Source organism: Zalophus californianus, chromosome 1 (assembly GCF_009762305.2).
Source record: "Zalophus californianus isolate mZalCal1 chromosome 1, mZalCal1.pri.v2, whole genome shotgun sequence".
NCBI classification, from domain to species: Eukaryota; Metazoa; Chordata; class Mammalia; order Carnivora; family Otariidae; genus Zalophus; species Zalophus californianus.
This window is the reverse complement of record NC_045595.1, coordinates 473405-495608: the sequence shown is the minus strand read 5'-3', so window position 1 is coordinate 495608 and position 22204 is coordinate 473405. Positions and strand designations below refer to the sequence as shown.

Genomic DNA, 22204 nt, shown 5'->3' with positions numbered 1-22204 from the left:
CCCGTCTTCATCAGCAGTCTCCCCCCCCCCCCAGCCCCCGGCCCCCGCGAGCCCCCTTCCCGTCCGCGGATGAGCCTGTTCCGGACGTGCCGCCCACGTGGACGCACACCCCGCGTGGCCTCCGGTGTCTGGCTCCCTCCCTGCGCGTCGTGGGCTCGGGGTCCGGCCCCGGGGCCGCGCGTGGGGGCGCCTGGCTCCTGTCCGCGGCCGTGGGAGGCTCCCCTGCGTGGGGGACACGTTCTGTTTGTCCGTCCGCCTGCCCATGGATGCTAGGTTGCCTCCACCTTTTGGCTATTTTTATGAATCCTGCCGCTAGGACAGGAGGTATCATCTGACTTATCTTCATACCCTTGGGGTTTTGGATAAGAACTGATTCGTTGTAACTTCTGAAAGAGTGAAACAGGGAGAAGGCGGCGTGGCTGTTTTCATCCCCATCCACCACCCCCCTGAAAACACCCGAGAGCGGCCAGGACAGTAAGCCAGATGCCACTTCCTCCTTGCAGCCTGCCAGGGACCTCGCCTGTCTACACCCAGACGCCACTGTGTCCCTGCTCGCAAGCTGACCATGGATCCCTACTGCTCTCCGGGCAAGCCCGGACTCCCTGCCTTCCAGGCCTCAGTGGCTGCCCCCGTGGCCCCTTCACCTCCTCTCTCCCTGCCGCTGGCTGGGCTCCCGCCGCACCAGCCCCTCTGCCGCTCGCCCACCAGCTCTTGCCCCAGGGTCCGTGCACCTGCTGGGCTCTGCAGCTGGAGCCTGCCTGCCTCACCTCTGCGTTCCCTTCCCGCAGTCCGGCCTGACACCTGGGCCTGGGCAGCACGTCCAGTAAGGCCCCCTGCACCCTCACGGGGCACATCCTGGGGCGGTTTCTTTCCTGTCTTCCCCCACCCAGAGGAGAGCCCCCAAGGGCAGAGCTGGGGGCTGTGGGGGCTGGGCATGGTGCCTGGTATATGACAGGCGCCCACTAACGAAGGAAGCAAGGAGAGAAGGCTCACTCAGGCTCTCGCCTCCTTGGCCCGTCCTCCATCACAGCTCAGCCCTGATGTCCCCCCCCAGCAGCTCCTGCCCCCGTGGCCCCCGCCCCATCCCCCCCATAAGCCCCTCCCGACTGAGATGACTCAGCATGCACAGCCGTTGCTGGGGCCCCAGGTGGGCCGGGAACAGAGTCCCTGGGGGCCGCCCCAGCCTCCCCCATTCACAGAAACACCCACAGCTGCCGGAGGCCAGGCAGGCAGGGCGGCACCCCCTCCAGCCCACTGTGCACTTGGGGAAACTGAGGCGGGCATTTTGTGGAGCGCCAACGACCTGCTAAGTGCCTTATCTATGCCTTCTCCTAGCTGCACGAGGCGGGAGGCCCAGAGCGTGTGGGCCTCGCCCAAGGTCACACAGCCCCAAAATGGCAAAGCCCTGGGCTCACCCTCTCTCCACAGTGACCTCAGCGCTCAGTGGGGGCCTCAGGAGGAGGTGGGTTGGTGTGGAACCCTCCCTGTCTGCGCTCTGAGCCTCAGTTTACCCAACACGGGGGGCAGGGATGACGTGATCAGGAAGTGGAGGCCAGTGACCAGGCCTCGGTGCTGCAAGGACTCAGGCCCTCGGAGGGCCCAGCTGGGCACCCGGGGAGTTCTGCTCCGGAGGAAAAATTCTGTCCCAGAAACTCCCAGGACGCAGCTCGGAAGGTGGAAGCTGAGTGGGAGCTGCGTCGGCCCACGCGGTGTGGGTCGGCCAGGACAATCCATTCTGCAGCCATTGCGAATCCCTTCTGCACATCAAGGCCAGCGCTGGGTGCTGGGGATGCAGCGTGCCCCACAGAGCCCCGGGCCAGCAGCGGGTACAGCAGAAATCCAGTGAGAGCACGGCGGCGAGGTCCCTGGCTGCCGCATACAGTAGGGGCTTAAGCAATGTCTATGCGACCTCACGCCCTTCCCACGAGCTGCCCTCCTGGCGCACCTGACCCCTGGGGCACCCGCCCGGGCGGGCAGGCCGCCTTTCATTTCCCGTCAGCGCGGGCTCATACTCCTCCACACAGATGTGGTGGGCCCGCTGGGCTCGCAGGAAATTGGGGAAGTGATTCTGGGCAGGGCAGAGACATCTGTCCGCTCGGCCACGCAACCCCAGCCGGCCATGTGTCCCTCTCCGAAAAGACACAGCACCCCGCCCATGAGAGATATTAATAAAAAGCTCCAGAAACGAGTCACGACACCTAACACAGAGCTGAAGCTTAAAGGCACTGCTTTCTGGATGATGGCGAAAGGCCGGGCCAGCGCCTGACGACCAGCTGCTGCCCCTCTCTCCCAACCGGCCTTCGTGTAACCGGGGCCTCCATATTGTCCCCCAGGAGGTGGGCGAGGGTGCCTGCAGCATCCAGGAAGGAGGTGCAGGACATAGCTGGGGGGGGGGGGGGGCAGGGGAGGAATCACCTCGGTGGCCGGACAAGGCTGGTCATCCACCAGCCCCATGTCACAGCTGGGGAAACTGAGGCCCAGAGGGGGATGCCCACAGGTCCCGCGTCGAGAGTGCACCCAGGTTGGAAAGTGGCAAAGGGACAATGCTGGGAAGAGGGAGAAAGCAGGAAGCAGGCGGCCCATGCAGCCGACGACACGCAGATCTGGATGGCCTCCCGTCCCCATGGGAACCCCTCAGCCACGGCCCAGCCCTGAGCACACACACCACTGTCCACGTGGGAGCCCACATCACAGGGGGACACAGGTGCTGAGATCAGACTGCAGAGCATTACCACTGGAAGTCGGGACTGAGCCCTCGGTGCCTCTGGATGGACTTGGGTGCCCCAGGCCATGTGGAGCCTCTCAGGGTTGGGGAGCAAGCCTGCCCTAAAGCCCCTGGCACTCTCTGGGCAAGCCAAATATCCAGAATCTTCTCCCTGAGCCCCAAGCCATTACAAATCCACTGCTGCTCGCGGTCTTGGGGCATTTCATACAAGGGTCACCGCACAAAATCGTCCCGCCTGGCTGCTGGCTTGCGGTGCCCTGGGGTCCAGGGCTGTGGCCAGGGCCTGGCCCCCCAGAACTTAAATCCCGTTCGTGGGGTTTCCTCGGAAAGGGACCATCTGTCTCTGCCTGCACTCGCGCCCTGAGCAGCCCCGGAAGGTGCCGGCAGGGACTCTCCTAGGCGGGAGGTGCTCTGAAAGACCCGCCTGGCTGGGAAGCAAGCTCCCTGCCCCTCCCTGCGCAGGCTCTCTGAACAGGGGTGCAGCCAGAGTGCTGTCCGGTCCTGCCACCGCGGGCCAGCCTGCGCACGCGGCAGGAGGCAGGGGGGCTACTCCCCGCCCCCCACCCTCTGCCCAGCAGTCAAGAGGAAGGGACCCCGGGGGCCCCTGCCAGACCCCCAGCTGAGGGCACGGGGACGGGGTCTGCCCCGTGGTGGCCAGCAGCCCGAGGGCCCCACCAAAGCCTAACCTCTAGAACGTCGCCCTCAGTGTGGGGAGCCGGTGACGGTGGGGCAGCCCCAGGCGGCATGCGGCTGGCGCCCGCCCCACCCCACCACTCCTCTGCTGGGACACCTGCAAGTGGTCATTAACTACGGCAACAGCCGGCACTCGCTCGGACCCTGCCCCTGATTTACAGACAGGGAAACTGAGGCTCCCGTTGGGGGTAGCAGAGGACTATGTGGCTTCTGGTCCCATGTCCCTTCCCAGAGCCAGGCACCCCGTCGGCAAGCACACAGACTGTCCCCAGGCACGCACAGCCGGGGGACGCCTGCCATTCCCGGGCAACTGGCATCAGGGGAGAGAGGGTGGGGCAAGAGGGTGGTGGGGGCTGGGCAGGGGGAGACGTGGACACCGTGCAACCTGAGACTCGGGGAGCAAGCCCAGAAGACCCACGTCTGCAGCAATGGGCTTGGCACCCTTACTCGGGGTGGAGGTTTGGAGGCACAGCCTAACAGGGTGGGGACCCTCAGAGACCCCTCCTGGGGGGCAGACGCTGACACAGCTTGACCAGGAACAGGGGCCCATGGCCACTCCCTGCCACTCCAGCCCGGACAGAGATGCGAAACCCACCCCCAGGGAAACCCCACCTGGAGAGCCACCCCAAGACCCGTGGCCCCATCCAGACGCACCCACACAGCCCTCTACCTGGACCTCTACCTGCCCATGGCCGCACAGACCCGCCTACCCCCGTCTGGGCACACGCGGACCCTCCCCACGCACCCGTGGCCCTACCCACGGTTGGGCAGGCCACGCCACCCCGACATGGTCCCCCCCATGCACGGACACACCCGTCCAAGCAGACACAAACACAGACACACCCTAGCTCGCTGGCAGATAATGGCCCCAGACAGCCCGCCCTCGCCCCTGTGCCCGCCCAGCCCACTGGGCCCCACCCCCCCACCCCCACACCACGGATCAGCCGCCTATGCCCGCTGTTCACAGATGCGTCCCAGTGCCCACAAGAGAGGCTGCTGCCCAGGAAGGCCCCGGCTCGGGCACGCACGCTCATGGCGCGCAGCCTGGCCTTTCTGCCCTAACCCGGTCCCATGAGTCCATCAGTGGGACCATCAGAGTCCCTGGTCCCAAGCCAATCCCCAAAGGAGGGTCTACAGAAGGCCGGGGCCTCCGTGTCCTGTGCCCGTCAGGCCCACAGCTCCCTGAGGCCTGCCTGTGGGCCTCTCTTCTTACCGAGACACCTATCACTGGATTCAGGGCCCAGGCTACTCCGGGGGAGTCCGTCTTAAAATGACACCCGCGAAGACCCTATTCCCAAACAAAGCCACGTCTGACGTCTGGGCAGAGTTTGGGGGACGGCCATTCACTTCACGGTGCGTTTCTTCCTGGAATGTGGGTTTTTACTATCTGGGAGGGCGGGATGTGTCTCCGAGGTGCTAGGCGCTGGGCCTGCAGGGGTGGTGGGCGATGCCGACTCCCCGCCCCTGCCGCCCCCCTCAGCCCCACAAGACCCCTGCCAGCCCTGCCGGCGGCGGGGCCGTGTCCTGTGCTGGGGCCTTCAATAGGCAGACTGGTTACCATTTAACCCTGTGACCCCCAATTGTCCTCTGTCCGCGTGCAGCCTGGTGAGCGGAGAAGGGGCGGGCCGTGTCCCGCCCTCCGCGCGTGCCCACCCACCAGCCCGCACCCCCAGCTGCTCCCCTGACCCAGCTTGGAGCACAGCCCAGCAGGGCGACAGCCTCGGTCAACGGGGTCACTGGGTGGCTGCGAGCAGCCGAGAGGACTCCCCTCCACGTCGCCGTTGGGTGGCGCTGGCCCTCGGGGTCCAAAAACTTCGGGAGGGGAGGGTCTCTGACTCAGAGTGAGCCAAGCATCTTGATGGCGCCCGCGGATCAGAGATAGTGCACCGCTGCCCAAGACCCCGCGGCGCAGGCGGAAGAAGGGACCAAGCCCGGCCCTGTTCACACCTTGGGCTCCAGGGGCGCATCAGCTATGGGCAGGCAGGTCCGGGGTCAACCAATTCAAACCGCTGACCGGACGCCGTGACTTCTGGCTAATGGTTAATGGCTCCCCCTCGACCTCACGCTTCACGGGGCAAGGTGAGCCTGTGGGGCAGGGGGCGGGCACGCAGACGCACGTGGGGGCCCAGCCGCACACACACACTCACACACGCACCACAGACCCACAGCCGCAGGGCAGCGTCACCCCGTCACACGTGGGGCCAGGGAACGTGTGAGTAGGGGGCTCCACACGCACTGGGATACGTGGCCCAGCCTTCCTCCGCTGCGTCCAGACCCCAGGACACACACCCACGCATCCGTGAGAGGTGGGGACGGGCCACGTGGGGCTCGTGCACTCGTCCACAAACACACCCGGCGTGCGGACACACCAACAGGCTTCTAAGGTGACAGATACACCTAAGAGACGCTGCAGGAAGCTCGCGGCCCCAGAACGTGCCGACGACACACACGGGAGAGCCACGGCACGAGCACACGTGTGGCTCCCAGACACCCACGGGGCCTGGCCCAGCCGGGCACAGACCCCAGCAGACACGGACCCCCACCCCCCCCCAGCTCACGGGGACCACGTGCCCGCCCACGTCAGCGGGCCAGACCCCATGGGGCTCACGACGGAATGCACATGTGGACACTGCCCGCCGGGCACCACTCCCTCCAGCAGCTGCGTGTGTTATTAGAAAGCGTGGGGCGGGCCGGGCACTTGGCAACAGCCACGAGGGAGGGGAGCGGATGGTGGGCGTGGGGCCAGGCCCCGGCGGCCGTGACCCCACAGTGGTGACTGGGTGGTTGGTGGCAGCGCAAGGGCCAGATAAGGTTCTTCCGGCTGAGTCAGTGCGGTTCCCAGGGCTGGCACGGGCAGAGGCACGGTGCCAGGGGCTGGTGGGCGGGCACCCTCCCCGTGCCCGCCACGGCCTGCTGGCTCTGTGCCAGGAGCCACAGCAGCTTTGATGAGGGAGGCGCCGTCCCAGGCAGGGTGGGCTGAGTTCCCAGGGGCTTCCCGACACCCTCCCCGCCCCCGGGCGCACAGCCCCAGGAAGATGCCCGGTGCCCCAGCCAGCCCCCGGGACACCCAGGGCCTGGCCCCCAGCCCACTCTGCCCCAAGCACATCAGATGGATGTCCCCGGGTCCAGGACCTACCGTCTGACCTCTGAACCTTTGCCCAGGCTGTGCCCTCTACTCAGAACACCTGCTTCCACCAGAAAAATGCTCATGCTTCTCCCCTGGCCCTGCAGGCCTCGCCTCTCCCCGTCCTGCCCAGATCACAGGCCCTAGGAGGGTCCTCCTTCCTCTCACAGCTCCTCAGCCCCAAACCCTGCCAAGGCCCCCCTTTGAGCCCACCTTCTGCTTGCCCTAATGTCTGTGCACCCTTTCCCCTCCCACTTTATGTCCCAGCCACACTGTTCTCAAGATGCAGACTCTATCTGGCAAACTCTTGCACATCCTTCCCTGTCTGGCAAACTCTTACACATCCTGCAAAGCCCCAGCCCCAAAGCCCGTTCCTCCTTCCTCTAGCCCAGCCCTGATCCCTAAGGGCTGGGAGTGCCTGTGTCCAGCTGTGGCTCCCGGCAGCCTGGGAGGTTCCCAGGCAGGATAAAGAGACCACCTCCCCACTCCTTCCCGAGCCCGGAGCCCCCACAATTCCCACCCGTGCCTCCACCTCACATTGCCTGGCCAGCTTTCGGGAGCTCAGAGATGTTCACTGCAGCGTTGTTTACAACAGGGAAACAGGGAAACCGGCCAGCGTGTTGCTGTCAGCCCCACGAGGAAACGACAGTCGCTAAAGAGAACCCGGGATGGGGAGCGCTCGGGCCCAAAGAGCGACACAGAGTGATGCTGGGGAGCGGCGGCCCCAGAACACCACATTCTCTGTTTTTCCTCCTAGGGGAATGGTACCAAGTGCTACTTTTGGAATCAAAAATGGACTTAAAAACGCACACACGTCTATTTCCCGTGGCTGAAAACACCTACATGTGGGGCGCCTGGGGCGCCTGGGTGGCTCAGATGGTTAAGCGTCTGCCTTCAGCTCGGGTCATGATCCCGGGGTCCTGGGATCGAGTCCCGCATCGGGCTCCCAGCTCAGCGGGAAGCCTGCTTCTCCCTCTGCCTCTCTCCCTGCTCACGCTCTCTCCCCCTCTCTGTATCTCAAATGAGTAAATAAAAACTCAAAAAAAAAATAAATTAAATAGAAACACCTACATGCACCAAATGGGCTAAAAAAACACCAAACGGGACCCGAGCCTCTTGAGGAGAACACCTCTGAGGCCACAGTCTCACCTCCATGTGGGCCGTGCTTGCTACACGGGAGAAGGACACACACGGGTGTCACACAGGCCCGGGGAGGGGAGGGGGCCGGGCAGGGTCCCCCGTGAGGACACAGAGGCCTCCGGTGGCTTTTCCCGCCTGTGCGCCTGTGTGCGTCCAGGCCCTGGACCCACTGTCTCTACAGCAAAGGAGACAGAGGCCCAGGGACCCCAGTGCCCCCAACTCCTGCAGCCAGGGGGCCCCCCACCCATCAGTCCGCTCCTCCGGTGCATGCTAGGCCCAGTCCCAGGTCCGACACCGACTCCGTGTCGCCGTGGGCAGGCGACTCACCACCCGTGTCCCTCTCGGTCGGTGCAAGAAGAGCCCCCGGCTGCCCTTCCCTGTGGGATCAGGGGCATACAGGGACACAGGTGACAGGCTCGGTCTGCTTCCTGCACAGCCAGTGACAAGTCTCAGCTACAACAGTGCCCTCTACATCTCTGAGCTCACTGACACGTTACGCAGTGGACGGACGTCACCTTGAAAAGCAGGGGGAAATATCCCAGCATTCAACGCAAACCAAAACCACAGCGAGACGCACGCCACCCCACCGTGACTTCGGCAGCCAAGTCGTAATCACAGGTGCTGGCAAGGCCATGGAGAGGTTGGAGCCTCGTGCGGTCACGGGAAGGCAAACAGTACAGCCGCTGTGGGAAGTAGTCCACGGTCCCCGAGAGGCCAATCACAGTGTTACCGCCCGACCCAGCGGTACCACCCGACCTAGCTATGTGCCCACGAGAGCTGGAAACACTCGTCCACACAAAAGACATGCACACATGTTCATGGCAGCCCAACTCACAGCAGCCTGACTCACAGCAACCCTTCACAGCAACCCGACTCACGGCAGCCCGACTCACAGCAGCCTGACTCACAGCAACCCTTCACAGCAACCCGACTCACAGCAACCCGACTCACAGCAACCCGACTCACGGCAGCCTGACTCACAGCAACCCTTCACAGCAACCCGACTCACGGCAGCCTGACTCACAGCAACCCTTCACAGCAACCCGACTCATGGCGACCCAACTCACGGCAGCCCGATTCACGTCAGTCCAAGGTAGAAGTGTCCATCAGCAGGTGGATGGACAAACAGAACGTGTCCCCTAGGCACAGGGGCGTCCCTCAGCTGTGAGCAGGAGCGAGGCACCCACACGCGCAGCCCCGGGGACGGACCCTGAGCCCATGACGCTCAGGGAGGGAACCAGACACAGGTGTGTGAGTCCACGTGGGTGACACGTCCAGAACAGGCTCATCCGCGGACGGGAAGGGGGCTCGTGGGGGCCGGGGAGAGGGTGGGGTATTAGCTAAAAAATACATTTACAAAGGTTTACGTCTGAGGTGACATAACGTCGTAAAATAACCTGGTGATGGCTGCATAACTCTGTGAAAACACCAAAAACCACTGAATCTCACACTTTCAGTGGGTGAATTATGTGCTATGTGAGTCTGATCTCAATAAAGGTGTTGAAAACAATCCCAAAGCTTGAGCTGTTGAGACCAAAGATCCCGATTCTCTGAGATTAAGGCCTGCTGGGAGGGGCACTTTCTAGAGCCCAGGCACAGCTGTGCTGGTGACCGGAAGCCACCAGGCTGTCACCGGGATGCCCCCGTCTGATTGATGCCAAGAGACTAAGATCCTAATCACTGCCCGCGACATGCCCGGTCCCCGGCCAGTGGCTCTAGACGTGCTGGCCTCCGTCCGTCCATGTCCCCAGGGCCCCACAGCACTGAGGCTGCAACGTTTCAAGGGAAGGTTCTGTGGCCACGAGCCCGCTGCTCCAGGTCCCTCCCCAGCCTGGCCAGCCCGAGACCTGTAGCCTATGGCGGAACTTCATGGCTATCGAGGGTTTGTAGGGGAAGTCGGCCCCAGGCCCTGCCAAGACTGGGGAGGAAGAGGCAGACATGGTGCCAAGTGGGCGGCCGGCCGGCTAGGCTGCCACGTGCCAGGAAGGCCGTGGGGAAGACGCCAGAGTCAACACAGCCCGACGTCTGCTGGGCGGGCTGGGCCCAGGACACTGCTGACACTGGCCACGCAGGTGCTTGGCCGCCTGGGCAGGAGGGCAGTGCCGGCAGCTGGCCCTGCCCCGAACGGGCAGGAAGAAGATCCCAGTACTGCAGGGCAGGCCCCCCCACCTGCTCAGAGCCTCCCTGGGCCCCCATTTTCTCAGAATCCAATCCTATCTCCTACAGGGCCCAACCTGGCAGCATTGGGCCTCTACACACACACACACACACATGCCAATGTCAGTCCTGCCCCAGGGCCTTTGCCCAGGCCACTTTCTCTGCCAGGTGCACGGTCCGTCCTTCTGCGAGGCTCGACCCAAATGGCATATCCCGAGAGGCCTCTCCCCCACACCCACCCCCCACCCCACCCCCAGCTAAAGATGCCAGACCACATCTCCCTGACCGCCTCAGCAAGGCTGTCCGGTTACTCGGAGGCTGACCTCCACACACAGGGGAGCCACACATCTAGGAGGTGCTCGACAAGGTGCTGAGACTCTGTGCCTTTGGGTCCCCTGACTCCCTCTGGCTTCCATTTCCCCACCCCTGGGCATCCCAGGCAAGTGGGACAATGGGTCCTGTGGTCCTTTGTTCCTGGCATGCCCAGGGGGCTTTGGGGTCTGGGCCTCTCAACCCCAGGCCTGGCCTGGCCTACCCCCAGGGGCTCAGGCCACTGAGCAGGGTTGGGGGCTTGTGGGTCCTCACAAGGACTGTGTGGCCCGGCAGGGGCCCTAAAATGCAGGGGGCGGGGGGATCTGTCCAGCTCCAGCCCCCAAGCCCGTACTCCCCATACATACTCGGTGAACAAATAAATATAACTTGCCCATGGTGGCCTGTGTGTTATTCTGAATCAGGGCGAGGCGCTGGAGGCCCCCCCTCAGCTCGGTGGCTCGGGTATCTCATCTGCAAAATGGGACGGGCAGGGACCCAGTCCTGAAGGGGAGAGACACTGAGGCAGGGAGCAAGGTGGGGCCGTCCCCCCACACCCACACTCAGCCTGGGGTCCACACGCAGGGGCGGAGCCTCCAGCAGGAGGGGGTGTGGGGGGCGCCGGCCACGGCCAGACAGGCCATGTCTGCTGGCTGGCGCCCGGCCCTCAGCACTGCCCCACCCAAGCCAGACACCTGGGCAGGCCCTGCCGTCTGGCCAGCTCCCCTGCTGCCTCCAGGCACTGTACTCTCACCACGGGAGCCCCTGCCCGGCCCCCTCGGCGTGTGTCCGGCCCGCTTCCCTGCTTTATCTGTCTTCAGCCTGACTCAAAGCTCTGAGGGCGGCCGGAGCCACGTGCTCTGCTCCCCAGGTGAGGCTCAGAGGGGAGGCCGGTGGCCCTCGGTCCCATCCCTCTGGAGGTCCCACACGCCAGGCGGGCCTCGAGAGCCCTCCAGGAGGGGCCCAGAGCCAGCTCTGGGAGGCCAGCATCCAGAGGGGGCCGCCCTGAGGCCACGCACAGCCAGCTCCTGGCTCTCACACACGGGCCTGTCCACAGCCCGTGGAGACCTGGAAGACTCAGGCTACTAGGCCACTGGGCTGGGGAGGCCAGGTCCCCACCGGCCACTCCTGGAGGTCGGGGCAGGGCCCAGCTGGCCACGGACTGGAATGTGAGCCCGGCCGGACGCCATCTGGTTTCCATCTGCCCAGCCCAGCTCGGCCCAACTTCAAAGGGTCCCCCGCCCGGCCACTTCCTCTGCCCTGGCCGCCTGCAGGGAAGGCACCAGGACGGCCCTGCTTCCTCCCCGCCCCTCTGCAGCCCCAGGGAGCTTCTCGGCAGTCCACACCAACGTGGCCACCCCCTGCTCAACCAACTGCCGTGGCCTCTAACGACCAGACACCACACCAACTGACCAGGCCTCGGGTTCTTGTCCCCAAGCCCCCAGCTCTCTGCCCGCACGTCCACCCGCTGGGCCTCGCCCCCCACCCGCGGGCCCGTGCCAAGCCTGGGCCAGCGCGTGGCCTCTGCCTGGGCACCTCCCTCAGCCCAGAGTCCCGTTCCTGGCTGTCTGTCTGCGGGCCCTTCTGGGGCAGACACCGTGCAGCCCCCGCGCGTCTCCCTCCAGGCTGGGGACCGTGCAGCCCCCGCGCGTCTCCCTCCAGGCTGGGGACCGTGCAGCCCCCGCGCGTCTCCCTCCAGGGTCGGGACCGTGCAGCCCCCGCGCGTCTCCCTCCAGGGTCGGGACCGTGCAGCCCCCGCGCGTGTCCCTCCAGGGTCGGGACCGTGCAGCCCCCGCGCGTCTCCCTCCAGGCTGGGGACCGTGCAGCCCCCGCGCGTCTCCCTCCAGGGTCGGGACCGTGCAGCCCCCGCGCGTCTCCCTCCAGGCTGGGGACCGTGCAGCCCCCGCGCGTCTCCCTCCAGGCTGGGGACCGTGCAGCCCCCGCGCGTCTCCCTCCAGGCTGGGGACCGTGCAGCCCCCGCGCGTCTCCCTCCAGGCTGGGGACCGTGCAGCCCCCGCGCGTCTCCCTCCAGGCTGGGGACCGTGCAGCCCCCGCGCGGCTCCCTCCAGGCTGGGGACCGTGCAGCCCCCGCGCGGCTCCCTCCAGGCTGGGGACCGTGCAGCCCCCGCGCGGCTCCCTCCAGGGTCGGGACCGTGCAGCCCCCGCGCGGCTCCCTCCAGGCTGGAGTCCCCCCTCCTGCGCACAAGTGGTGCGCTCCCCAGCCGGCCCATCCCGCCCACAGGCTGTCCGCGGGGCTCCCTGGGTGCCTGGCTGGCGTGGGCCCGCTGTCAGGACCGGGCAGCGCACCCCAGCCCGCAGCCCCGCACGACGCACAGCACACCTGCTTGAACTGCTCCTCGTAGGTCCAGTCCCCGTGGTCGGGTGGCGGCAGCTGAGGCGCCCCGTGGGCAGCCCCTCCAGAGTGGGCCAGGCTGGCCCCCTGGCGCTCCTGGCCAAGCGCCCGGGGCCCGCTGTCGCCACGGAAGGCCTGGGACGGCGGGACCCTGCGGGGGACGAGGGCTGTGGGGCCCAGACCTGAAGGGCCAGGTGGCCCCAGCCCCTCCTCGCCCTCGAAGTCCTCCTCCTCCTCCTCCTCCTCCTCCTCCTCCTCTTCCTCCTCCTCCAGGTCGTCCTCCAGGTCGTCCTCCAGGTCGTCCTCCTCCTCCCATTTTGGCTTCCTGGGGCAGGCAGAGGGCGCAGGTCAGGCGGACGGCGCCCGTGGGCTCCAGCCCCACGGCAGGGCCTGCTGCTCGCCGGGGCTCGATCTCCCCCTCCCAACACGGGGGAGCGGCCCCACCTGCTCCAGGTGCCGCGAGGGGCGCGGGCCGCACGCCCGCTGACCCCCCCGGCCGCTGTCGCACAGGCTTCCTCGGTGGGCCTTGGAAATACCTAGCCAGGTCCTGCCTCGGGGCCTTGGCTCTGGCTGTTCCTTCTGCCAGGCACGCCGTTCCCAGCCCCGGACACCCCCCAACGCACACCCCTCCTTTATTTCCTTGTCAAAACCCACAGCCACCCTGCTTCTCCGCTTACTGGACGTCTTCCTGGGATGATCCCACTGGGGGCTCGCCCACACTCAGCTGGAGGCCTGCACTGGATCCACGTGGAACACGTCCACGGTGGACGTCCACAAGCCAGCCAACGCCCACTCTGCGCGGGTTCCCCCGGACCACTGCATCAGCTGGAGCCTCACAGGGCACTGGAGCTCCTGGCCACACGGGGCTGGGCCATTTAAATCAAGACGGACTAAAGCTACAAACCCAGATGCCCCGCCGCCTGTGAGGGGCAGGTCCTAGGCTGCACACGTCTCCACCCTCCCCCGGGAAGTTCTAAAGGACAGAGCTGATCTCGGTGGTCAGCAGCAGGACGGGGTCTTGTCCTAGAGCTGCCTGCGATGCATCAAACACTCCGTGGATGCTTGTGCAGTGCGTAGCCCACAGAGCCCCAACTCACAGGTCGCCCTCGGAGCCCACGTCCTCCAAGGGCCCGTCGCCTTCAGCGTGTCCCGGTGCCGCCCTGCCTCGGCCAGGTGGGGCAGGCGAGCCTGGCGCCCCTTCCTGGGCCGTGTCCTCACCCTCCAAGCTGGGGGGCCCATCCTCCGAGCCGCTGGGGCTGGGTGCGGGTCCGAGGCCTGCAGCCGCCGCCCGCATGGCGGCCAGCGCAGCCATCTGGGCCCGCTGCATCCGGGCCTTCTCTGGCTCTCTGTCCTCCTCCGGGGCGGCCCTGGCACGGGCCGGGGGGCCAGCAGGGAGCTCAGCCGGCGGGGGCGGCAGGGGCGGCGGGGGCTGCCGGGCCTCCAGCTCCTGGCGTGCCCGCTGCTGCCGCTGCAGGAGGGTCTCCATTACAGCCTGCAGCTTCATGGCCCTGCGGGCCGGGCCGCCCCGGGCACCAGAGGTGGGCAGCAGGGGCGGCCCCTGTGGGGAGGGGGCCTGGCCGCACTGCAGTGTGGGGGCCTCAGGGGAGCTGGGACAGTGCAGGGTGGCGGGGGTGGGGGCGGGGGCCGCCGGGTTCAGGCTGAGGGCATGTCAGCGCTGCCTCCTCCTCACGCCAGGCACCAGGTAACAGCGGCGGGTGTCTGGCTCATTCACGGGTTTGCAGAAACCTGGGGGCAGCAAGACAGATCATCAGACCCCTCCTGGGCTCCTCGGCCCCATCCTCCCCACTGAGGTCAGACCCCAGAGGCCTCTGGGAAAATCCCTCCCATCCATTCCCATGAGGGTGCAAACCAGGAGGCCTCCCTGGAGGTGGGAGATGGTGCTCTCCCCATCTGCCCCCTTCTGTCTGCCCTCCGGCAGGCTGGAAAGCAGGGTCAGCCCCCACTGAGCTCCCAAGGGTCTCGAGGCGACCCCCACCCTCAGGGCCACAGAAAAACATGCAGTTACCGACCACACCTCTCCGGGAAGACCTCGGATTATTGCTTCACAAACAGAGCAGGAGGACTGGGCATCCCTGGCCTCTGATTGGCTATAGCCAGTTACCAGACACCAGAGTCCAGATGCGTTCCGGGTTCTGGTTCTGAGTTCCAGGCACTGCTCACAGCCCCTGTGGCTCGCACCCCCTGCGGCTCGCACCCCCTGCGGCTCGCACCCCCTGCGGCTCGCAGCCCCTGCTGCAGATGGCTCCAGGCACCACCCCCTCAAGGCTAACTAAGACAATGGCTGACCCAGAGTGAGTGCTTCTTGTATACAGGGCCTCCCTCATGCTCCCACCTCATCCCTAAGCCTCAGCCTCTCCGGGCCTCAGTTTCCCCATCTGCAAGATGGTGTCCTGATGGCACCCACCTCTCTGTGCTCAAGCAGGTACACAGCAGGCACCCTGTCCGCGTTAGGGAAGGAGGCGCTGGGCAATCCCCACATTAGGCATAAGAAAAACTGAGGCCCGCAGATGCGCTGTTGGGAGGACACAGAGCAGGTTCCAGGCAAGGCTGGGACCGGAACCAGGGTCTGCGTGACATCACAACCTCTCTCACCACCCCACATGACCTCTGCAGGGGAGTCCTCCTGCTCTTTGGGACCCCAAGGGGGGCCAACACATCCCAGAATGCGAGGAGCTGTGCCCCAGCCTGGGGTCTCCCCAGACCACCACCAACCCTAACTGCCAGCATCTCAGGCAGGGGCATCCGGAACCTGGCAGAGCTGGGCCAGGACAGAAGGGTGCAGGTCCCACCCCAGCCCCCCACCCCAGCCCTGGCCACACCCCCACCCGCCCAGGCCGCCTGTAAAACCAACCGGGCAGAACCCAACAGGCCCAGCAGTGACACCCCAGAGAGTACCTCACAGGGAGGGGGGACGGGAGGCAGGGGGCAGGAGGCTGCCCCTGACCCAGCAAATGAACCCCTAAGCCACTCCTGGGGCAGACAGGGACCCCTGATACATGAGGAGCCAGAGGGAAGAGGTTCCTGGTAGCTAGAGCTAGCTGATGCTCACTCACCAGGCTGGCCACCCTCCCAACTCCTATGGTGACCCCCTAAGCGGAAACTGACCCCACTCAGGGGAATCTTGCAGTATAGACCCCCCCCCCAAGTCAGGGAGGCTCAGTGGCCCTCCACTTTCTCCCCAGACCCCCTGCAGCTTTCTTCCGGATGGGTGAAAGGGCAGTGTGGGGGGGCAGGTGGGTGGCCCAATGTGGGAAATGGGGGTGGGACATGTCCCCAAGGGTCTCAGTATCCAGCAGGGGCAGGGGTCTCAGGGCACAAAGACCCTCTCAGAGGCCACAGTGCTGGAGAGTGACCAATACTGTCTGTCCTGAGAGGCAGCAAAGTGGCACCCAGCCCCCCACTCTCCGTCCCCTCCCAGGACTGGTGGTCACCCCCCCACCAGCCCTAAGAAGTGCTGAGGGGACATTTCACGCCCAGTGCCTAGTCTAGTCCACTACCCCTCCCCCACATTTGACAACTTCAAGACAAGCCCCCCCTCCCCACGGAAACGCTCCAGGCAACGCCCCCCCTCCTCTTTGGGGGGCAGAAGGAAGAGGCCAGAGGAAGCCACTCCCCCCCCAGCCTCCCACCCCCAGGCCTGCTGGGTTTAATGACCCTTCCGGGTCGCCCAGTGGGGGGAGGGGAGCAGGGCAGGCCTCCACGTTGGGGCTGGTGGAGGGGGCAGGTGGGAACCCCAGAGCTCCCCTGGGCCGTGCCTGGGGCCCCCATGGCCGCCATTAACCCTAAGCTGGCGACGCCCACCCCCTCCAGACCCCTCCCCCAAGAGCCCTTTGTCCTCGGCCCCTACCCCCACTTTATGACAACCCCAAGGGAGAGGCATTCCCAGGCAGGGACCAGGCAGGGGTGGGGGGTGCTGGGTGGTCGTTGGGACCCGACTAGGGGCCCAGAGGGATCCGGGGCCACACCCTCCCCCCAATGCCTCCCGGAGAGAGAGGTCACCCGCTCGGGCCGGGGCCTTGCAAAACACGGTTATTTAAAGAGTTGTGCAAGGCTGGGGCCCGCGGGTGGCGAAAGGGGCCCCTCACTCCACGAAGGGAAGAGGGGGTGGGGTGGGGCAGAAAGCTGGGGAGGGGGCTAGGAGAGTCGGGAGGGGGGCGGCCCAGAGGAAGTGAGAAAAGAAAAACCGAAGAAAGAGAAGAAATAAGACGACAAAAACCCCAGTCCGGATTTCAAAGGCTTCTTGGAAAGCGACCGATTTGCATGGGGTGGGGGGGGCAACCCCTCCGGCCCGGGCGACTAAAAACGGAAGATTATTGACAAATCCGCCGCCTGGGGTCGGACGCCGAACGTTGGAGTTGACAAACGCGCGCTCCCCGCGCTTCCTGCGCCCGCTTTTGTGTCTGGGGGGCACTGACCGAGGGAGGGAGGGAGGCTTTTCCCGGGGATCCCAGCCAGAGTGCTGGCCGCCCCGCGGAACCCCCGCCCGGGCGCGGGGATGGTGGGGGTCCCCCTCCAGGGGTCCTTTTCGGCTCCGGAGCCGGCACTTTATAAGTAAGCAGTCGGAGCTGGAGAGGGTCGCCAGCGAACTGCCCTCCCCAACCGGCGCTCCCGCTCCCCTCGGGACTCCGGAATAAAGCACCCGATTCCGGGGAGAAAAAATGAGATAAGAGCCCGGAGTGCAGCCCCCAGCGCGCTCATAGAGACCATTTCCTTCCGCTGGGGGGTGAGGGGCAGCGCTCACTCGCGACCCCCGATCGCCCTCGCGCAATGTGGTGGGGGGGGGTGAGGTCTCCGAGGGGGGTCGCAGAGAAGCCCACCCCAACTGCGACCCGCTAGAGTCGCCTTCTCGGTCCTGAACCCCCACCCACGTCCCTGCCCAACTTTGGAGACCCCTTCGTTGGCTTCACGGGTGCAGTGCGCCCACCCAGGACCGGAACCCGCGACTTAAAAGGCCAGCCTCCCCCCCGCCTCACCGCGCAGGGCCCGCTCGGGGGGCGCATGCCCTGCGCCTGGCGTCCGGCCCTGCCCCGGCCGCGCCTGGCCTCCGGCCCGGGCCGCGAGCTGCGCGCTGCTGGCTCCCGGCCGCCGCCGGGTTTGTGCCGCGCGCCGACTCACCGAGCCGCCAGCCGAGTCCGCGTCTACACCCCCATCCGACCCGATTGGTAAGAGTCTCCCCGCGCGCGGCCTCCCCCGCCCCTCCCCTCCCCCCGCCGGCGCGCTCACCGCCCCGCAGACAAATCACCGGGTGACAAATCGCTCTCAGATGCAAATACCTCGCCGGTGATTCAGCGCTGCGGCCCGGGACGCGGGGAGGGGTCTCGCGAGGCCCCCTCCCCCTTCCCGGACGCCCCCTCGCCCCCCGCGCTCGGTCCGAAGACGCACCACCAGCCCAGGGGTGTTGGGGAGGGGGAGAGAGTGGCCAGAAATTTTCAGGTCACGGCCCCTTTAAATGATAATAAATAATAAAAAGGGAAGGGGAACAGCGACGCGGGAGGCCCCGCCCCCTGCCTAGGGACGGTGGGCAAAGTGCGAGCCGAGGCCCCGAGCGCACGGGGCGCGGAGGGCGCGGGCCGGACTGGGAGCGTCGGAGGGGGAGGGGAGGGGGTTGGACCTCCGCCGGGGAGGGCTGGAGGGACCCGAGCCGGGTTGGGGACCCCTTCACCATCTTACCCGGCACCTAGAATGGGCCCGCCCTACCGAGCTCGGAGTTTCACCCCTGTCCCATAGACTAGAGACCTGGCTCTAGTGAGTTCGCCCCCCCCCCCCCGCCCCCGGCAGAGCCTCCGTTGCCACATCTGTAAAATGGGGATTAAACACCCGGTGATGACTTGAGCTACAAGAACGAGAAATGAGAGCAGGCCGGGGTCTCAGGGAGGAGACCAGGGCCCTGAGATGGGGGCGCTGCAAGGTGGGGAGGGGTCTTGGAGAGGGAATGGCTGCGGGGCGTGGGGACACTAATCCAGCAGAATCGTGGGGGTGGCGGAGTGCATGCTGGTCCTCTGGAAGACTCCTAGTGAAGTCGAGACGACCCCTACCCCTGCAGGACTGTCACCCTCTAGGAGGATAGATTATCTCCTCGGTAATAATAACTTAATAATTTTCCTATTCTGAGCCTGCCGTTGCCGTGTGCCCTGTGCATGGTGTTCACTTCTTTAAGTAGGGCGACTCTTGATGTCCCCGTTTCGAAGAGGGAAACAGAGGCACAGAGTGGGGTCCGGCGAAAGTGGGGATGGGGTGTGGGCTCTGCAGGTCTGAGGCCCAGAGGCAATCCTTGGGGGCTAACTGCAGAGACCCAGGCCCCAACCCCGATAAGAGCCAAATGGGAGGGGGGGAGCATTTGGCATGGGGGGGCACTTCTCAAGGGTCCCATCGGGTGGAGCTTGGGTCCATGGTCCTCACTGCTGGTTTCCCGTGCAGCCCCCTCCCTGTGCCCTAAGGCACACAGACGCCTTTTCAGGACATCAAGCCTCAGGCAAATTGCAGGCTTCCTGCTCTGGGGGGTGGGGGGGGTGGAGATTCACAAGCCAAGGCGGGTTTCGGGGGAAGCTACCCCCTACCCCAGGGCTGGAGTCCTGCCCATCAGCCCCAGGGCCTCCTGGAGCCTAACGGTAGCAGGTGGCAGGGGCCTCCACCTTTAGGCTATTAAACACCCAGCCCCAGCTGCCTGCCTACTCCCCCCTCCAGTGGGAGGGGCAGAGACATCTGTCCAAGGAGGGGGACGTCTGGAGACCCAGGTGAGTTGGGTCCCTCACAATGGTCCAGGCCCCAGGCCCCACTTCTCCAAAGTGCAGGAAAGCCTCTTTCCTACCAAAGAGCCAAACAGATCTGAATGCACCTCCCTGCCCCACCCCAGGTTGGATGCGTGGGCTGCTCTGTGCCTCAGTTTGCCCCCTGTGAAATGAGTCCATGTTAATTCATTCCTTGTAGAGTTGTTTTGAGGATTATATTTACTTTTGTTCGAAAGAAGGGGGGCGTGGTGGGGGTATATGGAAGGGCAGGAGGGGGCTGCCCCTCCCCCATCTCCCAGGGGAAAGCTGTTGTCCATACTCTCCCAGAGGTGCCCAGCCCCAGAGGGTGAGGGGCTGCAGGATTCCCAGCTGCCTCCAGTGAGGGGGATCCTATTTTTAGCCCCGGGAGGGAGCTGGGAATTGATACACAGACTTGCTGGCTCCACGGGGAGTGGGCAGCAGGCCCAGGTTCCAGCACAGTCCTGGCTACGTGATTTGCAGTTGGTGCAGACCCCTCTCTGGTCTCTGTTTCTAAAGCTGGGAAATGGGTACAGAGACACAAGTCCTATAAGGTTTCTTGGCCACACCATGTTGCCGGGCCCGTGTGGGTTTTGGACACCCTTCTAGAAAAAACAGGCGGCTCCCCACTCGGGGGTGGGGGCGGGGGCACCCTCTTAAAAACTCACCCAAATCCTGCCCTGTCCTCCTGCCCATGTTTTTCCTCCTCCAACATATTCCCACATCTGGGCCTTTGCACTGGTGGCTGTCCTGGCTGGAGTCCCCTTTCCGGGTCACCTGATGGCCCGTGCCCTCTCCTGATGTAAACTGGAGCCTCAGCTGCCCTGGGGGTCTCTCCCTGACCTCTCAGGGTCAGGTGTGCCCCCCATCATGTCACCCTGTTTCATCTTCATCTAGGTGCTTCTGTTTTGAAATGTCTTTGTTCCATTTAACCTACTCGACCTTGCTTGAAGCTGGATCTCCAGCCCTGAGGCTGTGCGTGGCACATAGTAGGTGCTCAATAAATGTTGGTTGGTTGAATGAATTCATGTGTTCCCTCTCTCACCCCATGGGATTTTTGGTGTCTGTCTACACAGAGGTGGAGGGCAAATGGACCAATTCACCATCTTGATTTCCAAAAACAGGCTTGGAAGGGGGTGCTGGGCCCTCTGTCCCCGACCCCTGGCCTCTACCTTGGCTTGTGCCTTTGAGCCAGAGTCCATGAAAATGCAATTTTAACAATTTTTAAAATAAGAAGGAAGAAGCAAATATACTGGTAAGGGATATGTGATAATACATCCAGCCTAAATTATGTTAGTTTTTTTTTTTTTTTTTTAAGATTTTCGTTTATTTATTAGAGACAGAGCGGGGAGTGGGGAGGAGGGGAGGAAGGGCAGAGGGGAAGGGAGAAGCAGGCTTCCCGCGGAGCAGGGAGCCAGACTGAGGGCTCAATCCCGGGACCCTGGGATCATGACCGGAGCCGAAGGCGGACGCTTCACCGACGGAACCACCCAGAAGGCCCAAAATTAGTTCTCATATCAACACAGTTGTAAAATAATCACATTTAGTACTTTTTTATGGACAAGACCCACGAGACAAAAGTGTCTAGGACCCGGGAAATGCATAATGCGGCTCTGCTTGACCCATTTTGCAGCGGGGAAACGTTTGGCCAGGGGTCCAGGTTGGGGTACCCACGAGCGACACCCCGCCAGGCGCTGGGGGCTCCTTGGTGGGGTTGAACCAGAAACCTCCGTGGGGTGCGCGCACCACCTGCCGGGCACCTGCGGGGCTGCAGCGAGGAGCGGGGCCCGCACCGGGGCGCTGGCTCCCACAGGAGACCGCCAGGTGGCGCCGTATCACCTGAAAACAAGATTACCCGGCCAGACGGGGAAACTGAGGCCCGCGAAGTTCATTTTCTCCTCTGTAGCTCCTTTTGAATGCTCTACGGTAGAATTGCTAGATAAATACGGGATTCGCAGTTAAATTTTAAGTGTGTCACAACTATTGCACAGGACCTCCTTATACTAAAAAGCTTTTCAGGGCGCCTGGGTGGCTCAGCCGTTAAGCGTCTGCCTTCGGCTCAGGTCATGGTCCCAGGGTCCTGGGATCGAGCCCCGCATCGGGCTCCCTGCTCGGCGGGGAGTCTGCTTCTCCCTCCGCCACTCCCCCTGCTTGTGCGGATGCTCACTCTCTCTCTCTCTCTCTCAAAAATAAACAAGAGCTTAAAAAGCTTCTCATTGCTTATCTGAAGTTGAAATTAGCCCCTTCCCCTCCCCACCCAGACCCCCCAAGGTTTATCACTATCCGGTGACCCTGGGGCATATCCCACTCCTCCGATTGACTGTGCTGCCTGGCGCCCAGTCTGATGACTAAGAACGGTCATAGTAATGGAATAATACACTGGGAAAATCTCCTCCTACCTTGGACCACGTCCCTCCTTGCTTACAAGCCCCCACAGCTCCCATCACCACCAGGAAAGACCCAACTCATCCCTGCAGCTGGCAATCTTCCCACTTCACCCTCCTCTGGCCACACAGGCCTTCTAGCTGTTCCTCAAACCCACTAGACATTTCCTGCCTCAGGGCCTTTGCACTGTCTGTACCCTATATCCCTTTTGCTCTTCCACCATCTCCAAGTGCATTCACATTTCCCAGACTCCGCTGTGCCAGGAAGCCTTCCTGGACTCGCCCCCACCAACGTCAGGATCCCCGTCACTCATGCAGGGCTCACAGGTGTCTTTCCTAACCCTCATCACTGCAGTCACTTTGCATCTCCCCAGATAGTTTGCCCCTCCTGTCCACGACCAGACAGGGGCTCTGTAGAGGTTGCTCCTTGTCACCGCTGGGGCCCAGCCGCCAGTGCAGAGCCTGGCACACGGGAGGGGCTCTGAAAACAAGATCCAGCTGAACAGGCTCCAAACCACTCCTCTTCCTGGACCTCCCTTTCAACCTTTTAAC

The 22204-nt window shown here is 64.3% G+C and overlaps 1 protein-coding gene across 5 annotated transcripts in view; it reads right to left on the bottom strand.

Moving 5' to 3' along the window:
• The window catches only part of ARID3A (AT-rich interaction domain 3A), a 33354-nt gene extending 15416 nt beyond the window's left edge, over window positions 1-17938 (bottom strand). Inside the window, exons 1-3 of one of the 5 annotated variants that reach the window (XM_027587140.2) lie at window positions 17796-17938; window positions 13599-14247; window positions 12490-12826 (exon numbers count right to left, since the gene is read on the bottom strand). In XM_027587140.2, coding sequence (XP_027442941.2) covers window positions 12490-12826; window positions 13599-14005 — 744 coding nt within the window. In that variant the 5' untranslated portion in view covers window positions 14006-14247; window positions 17796-17938. The other 4 variants (XM_027587138.2, XM_027587139.2, XM_027587141.2 and 1 more) reach the window with 4 other exon arrangements.
• Between the last annotated feature and the right edge of the window lie 4266 nt (window positions 17939-22204).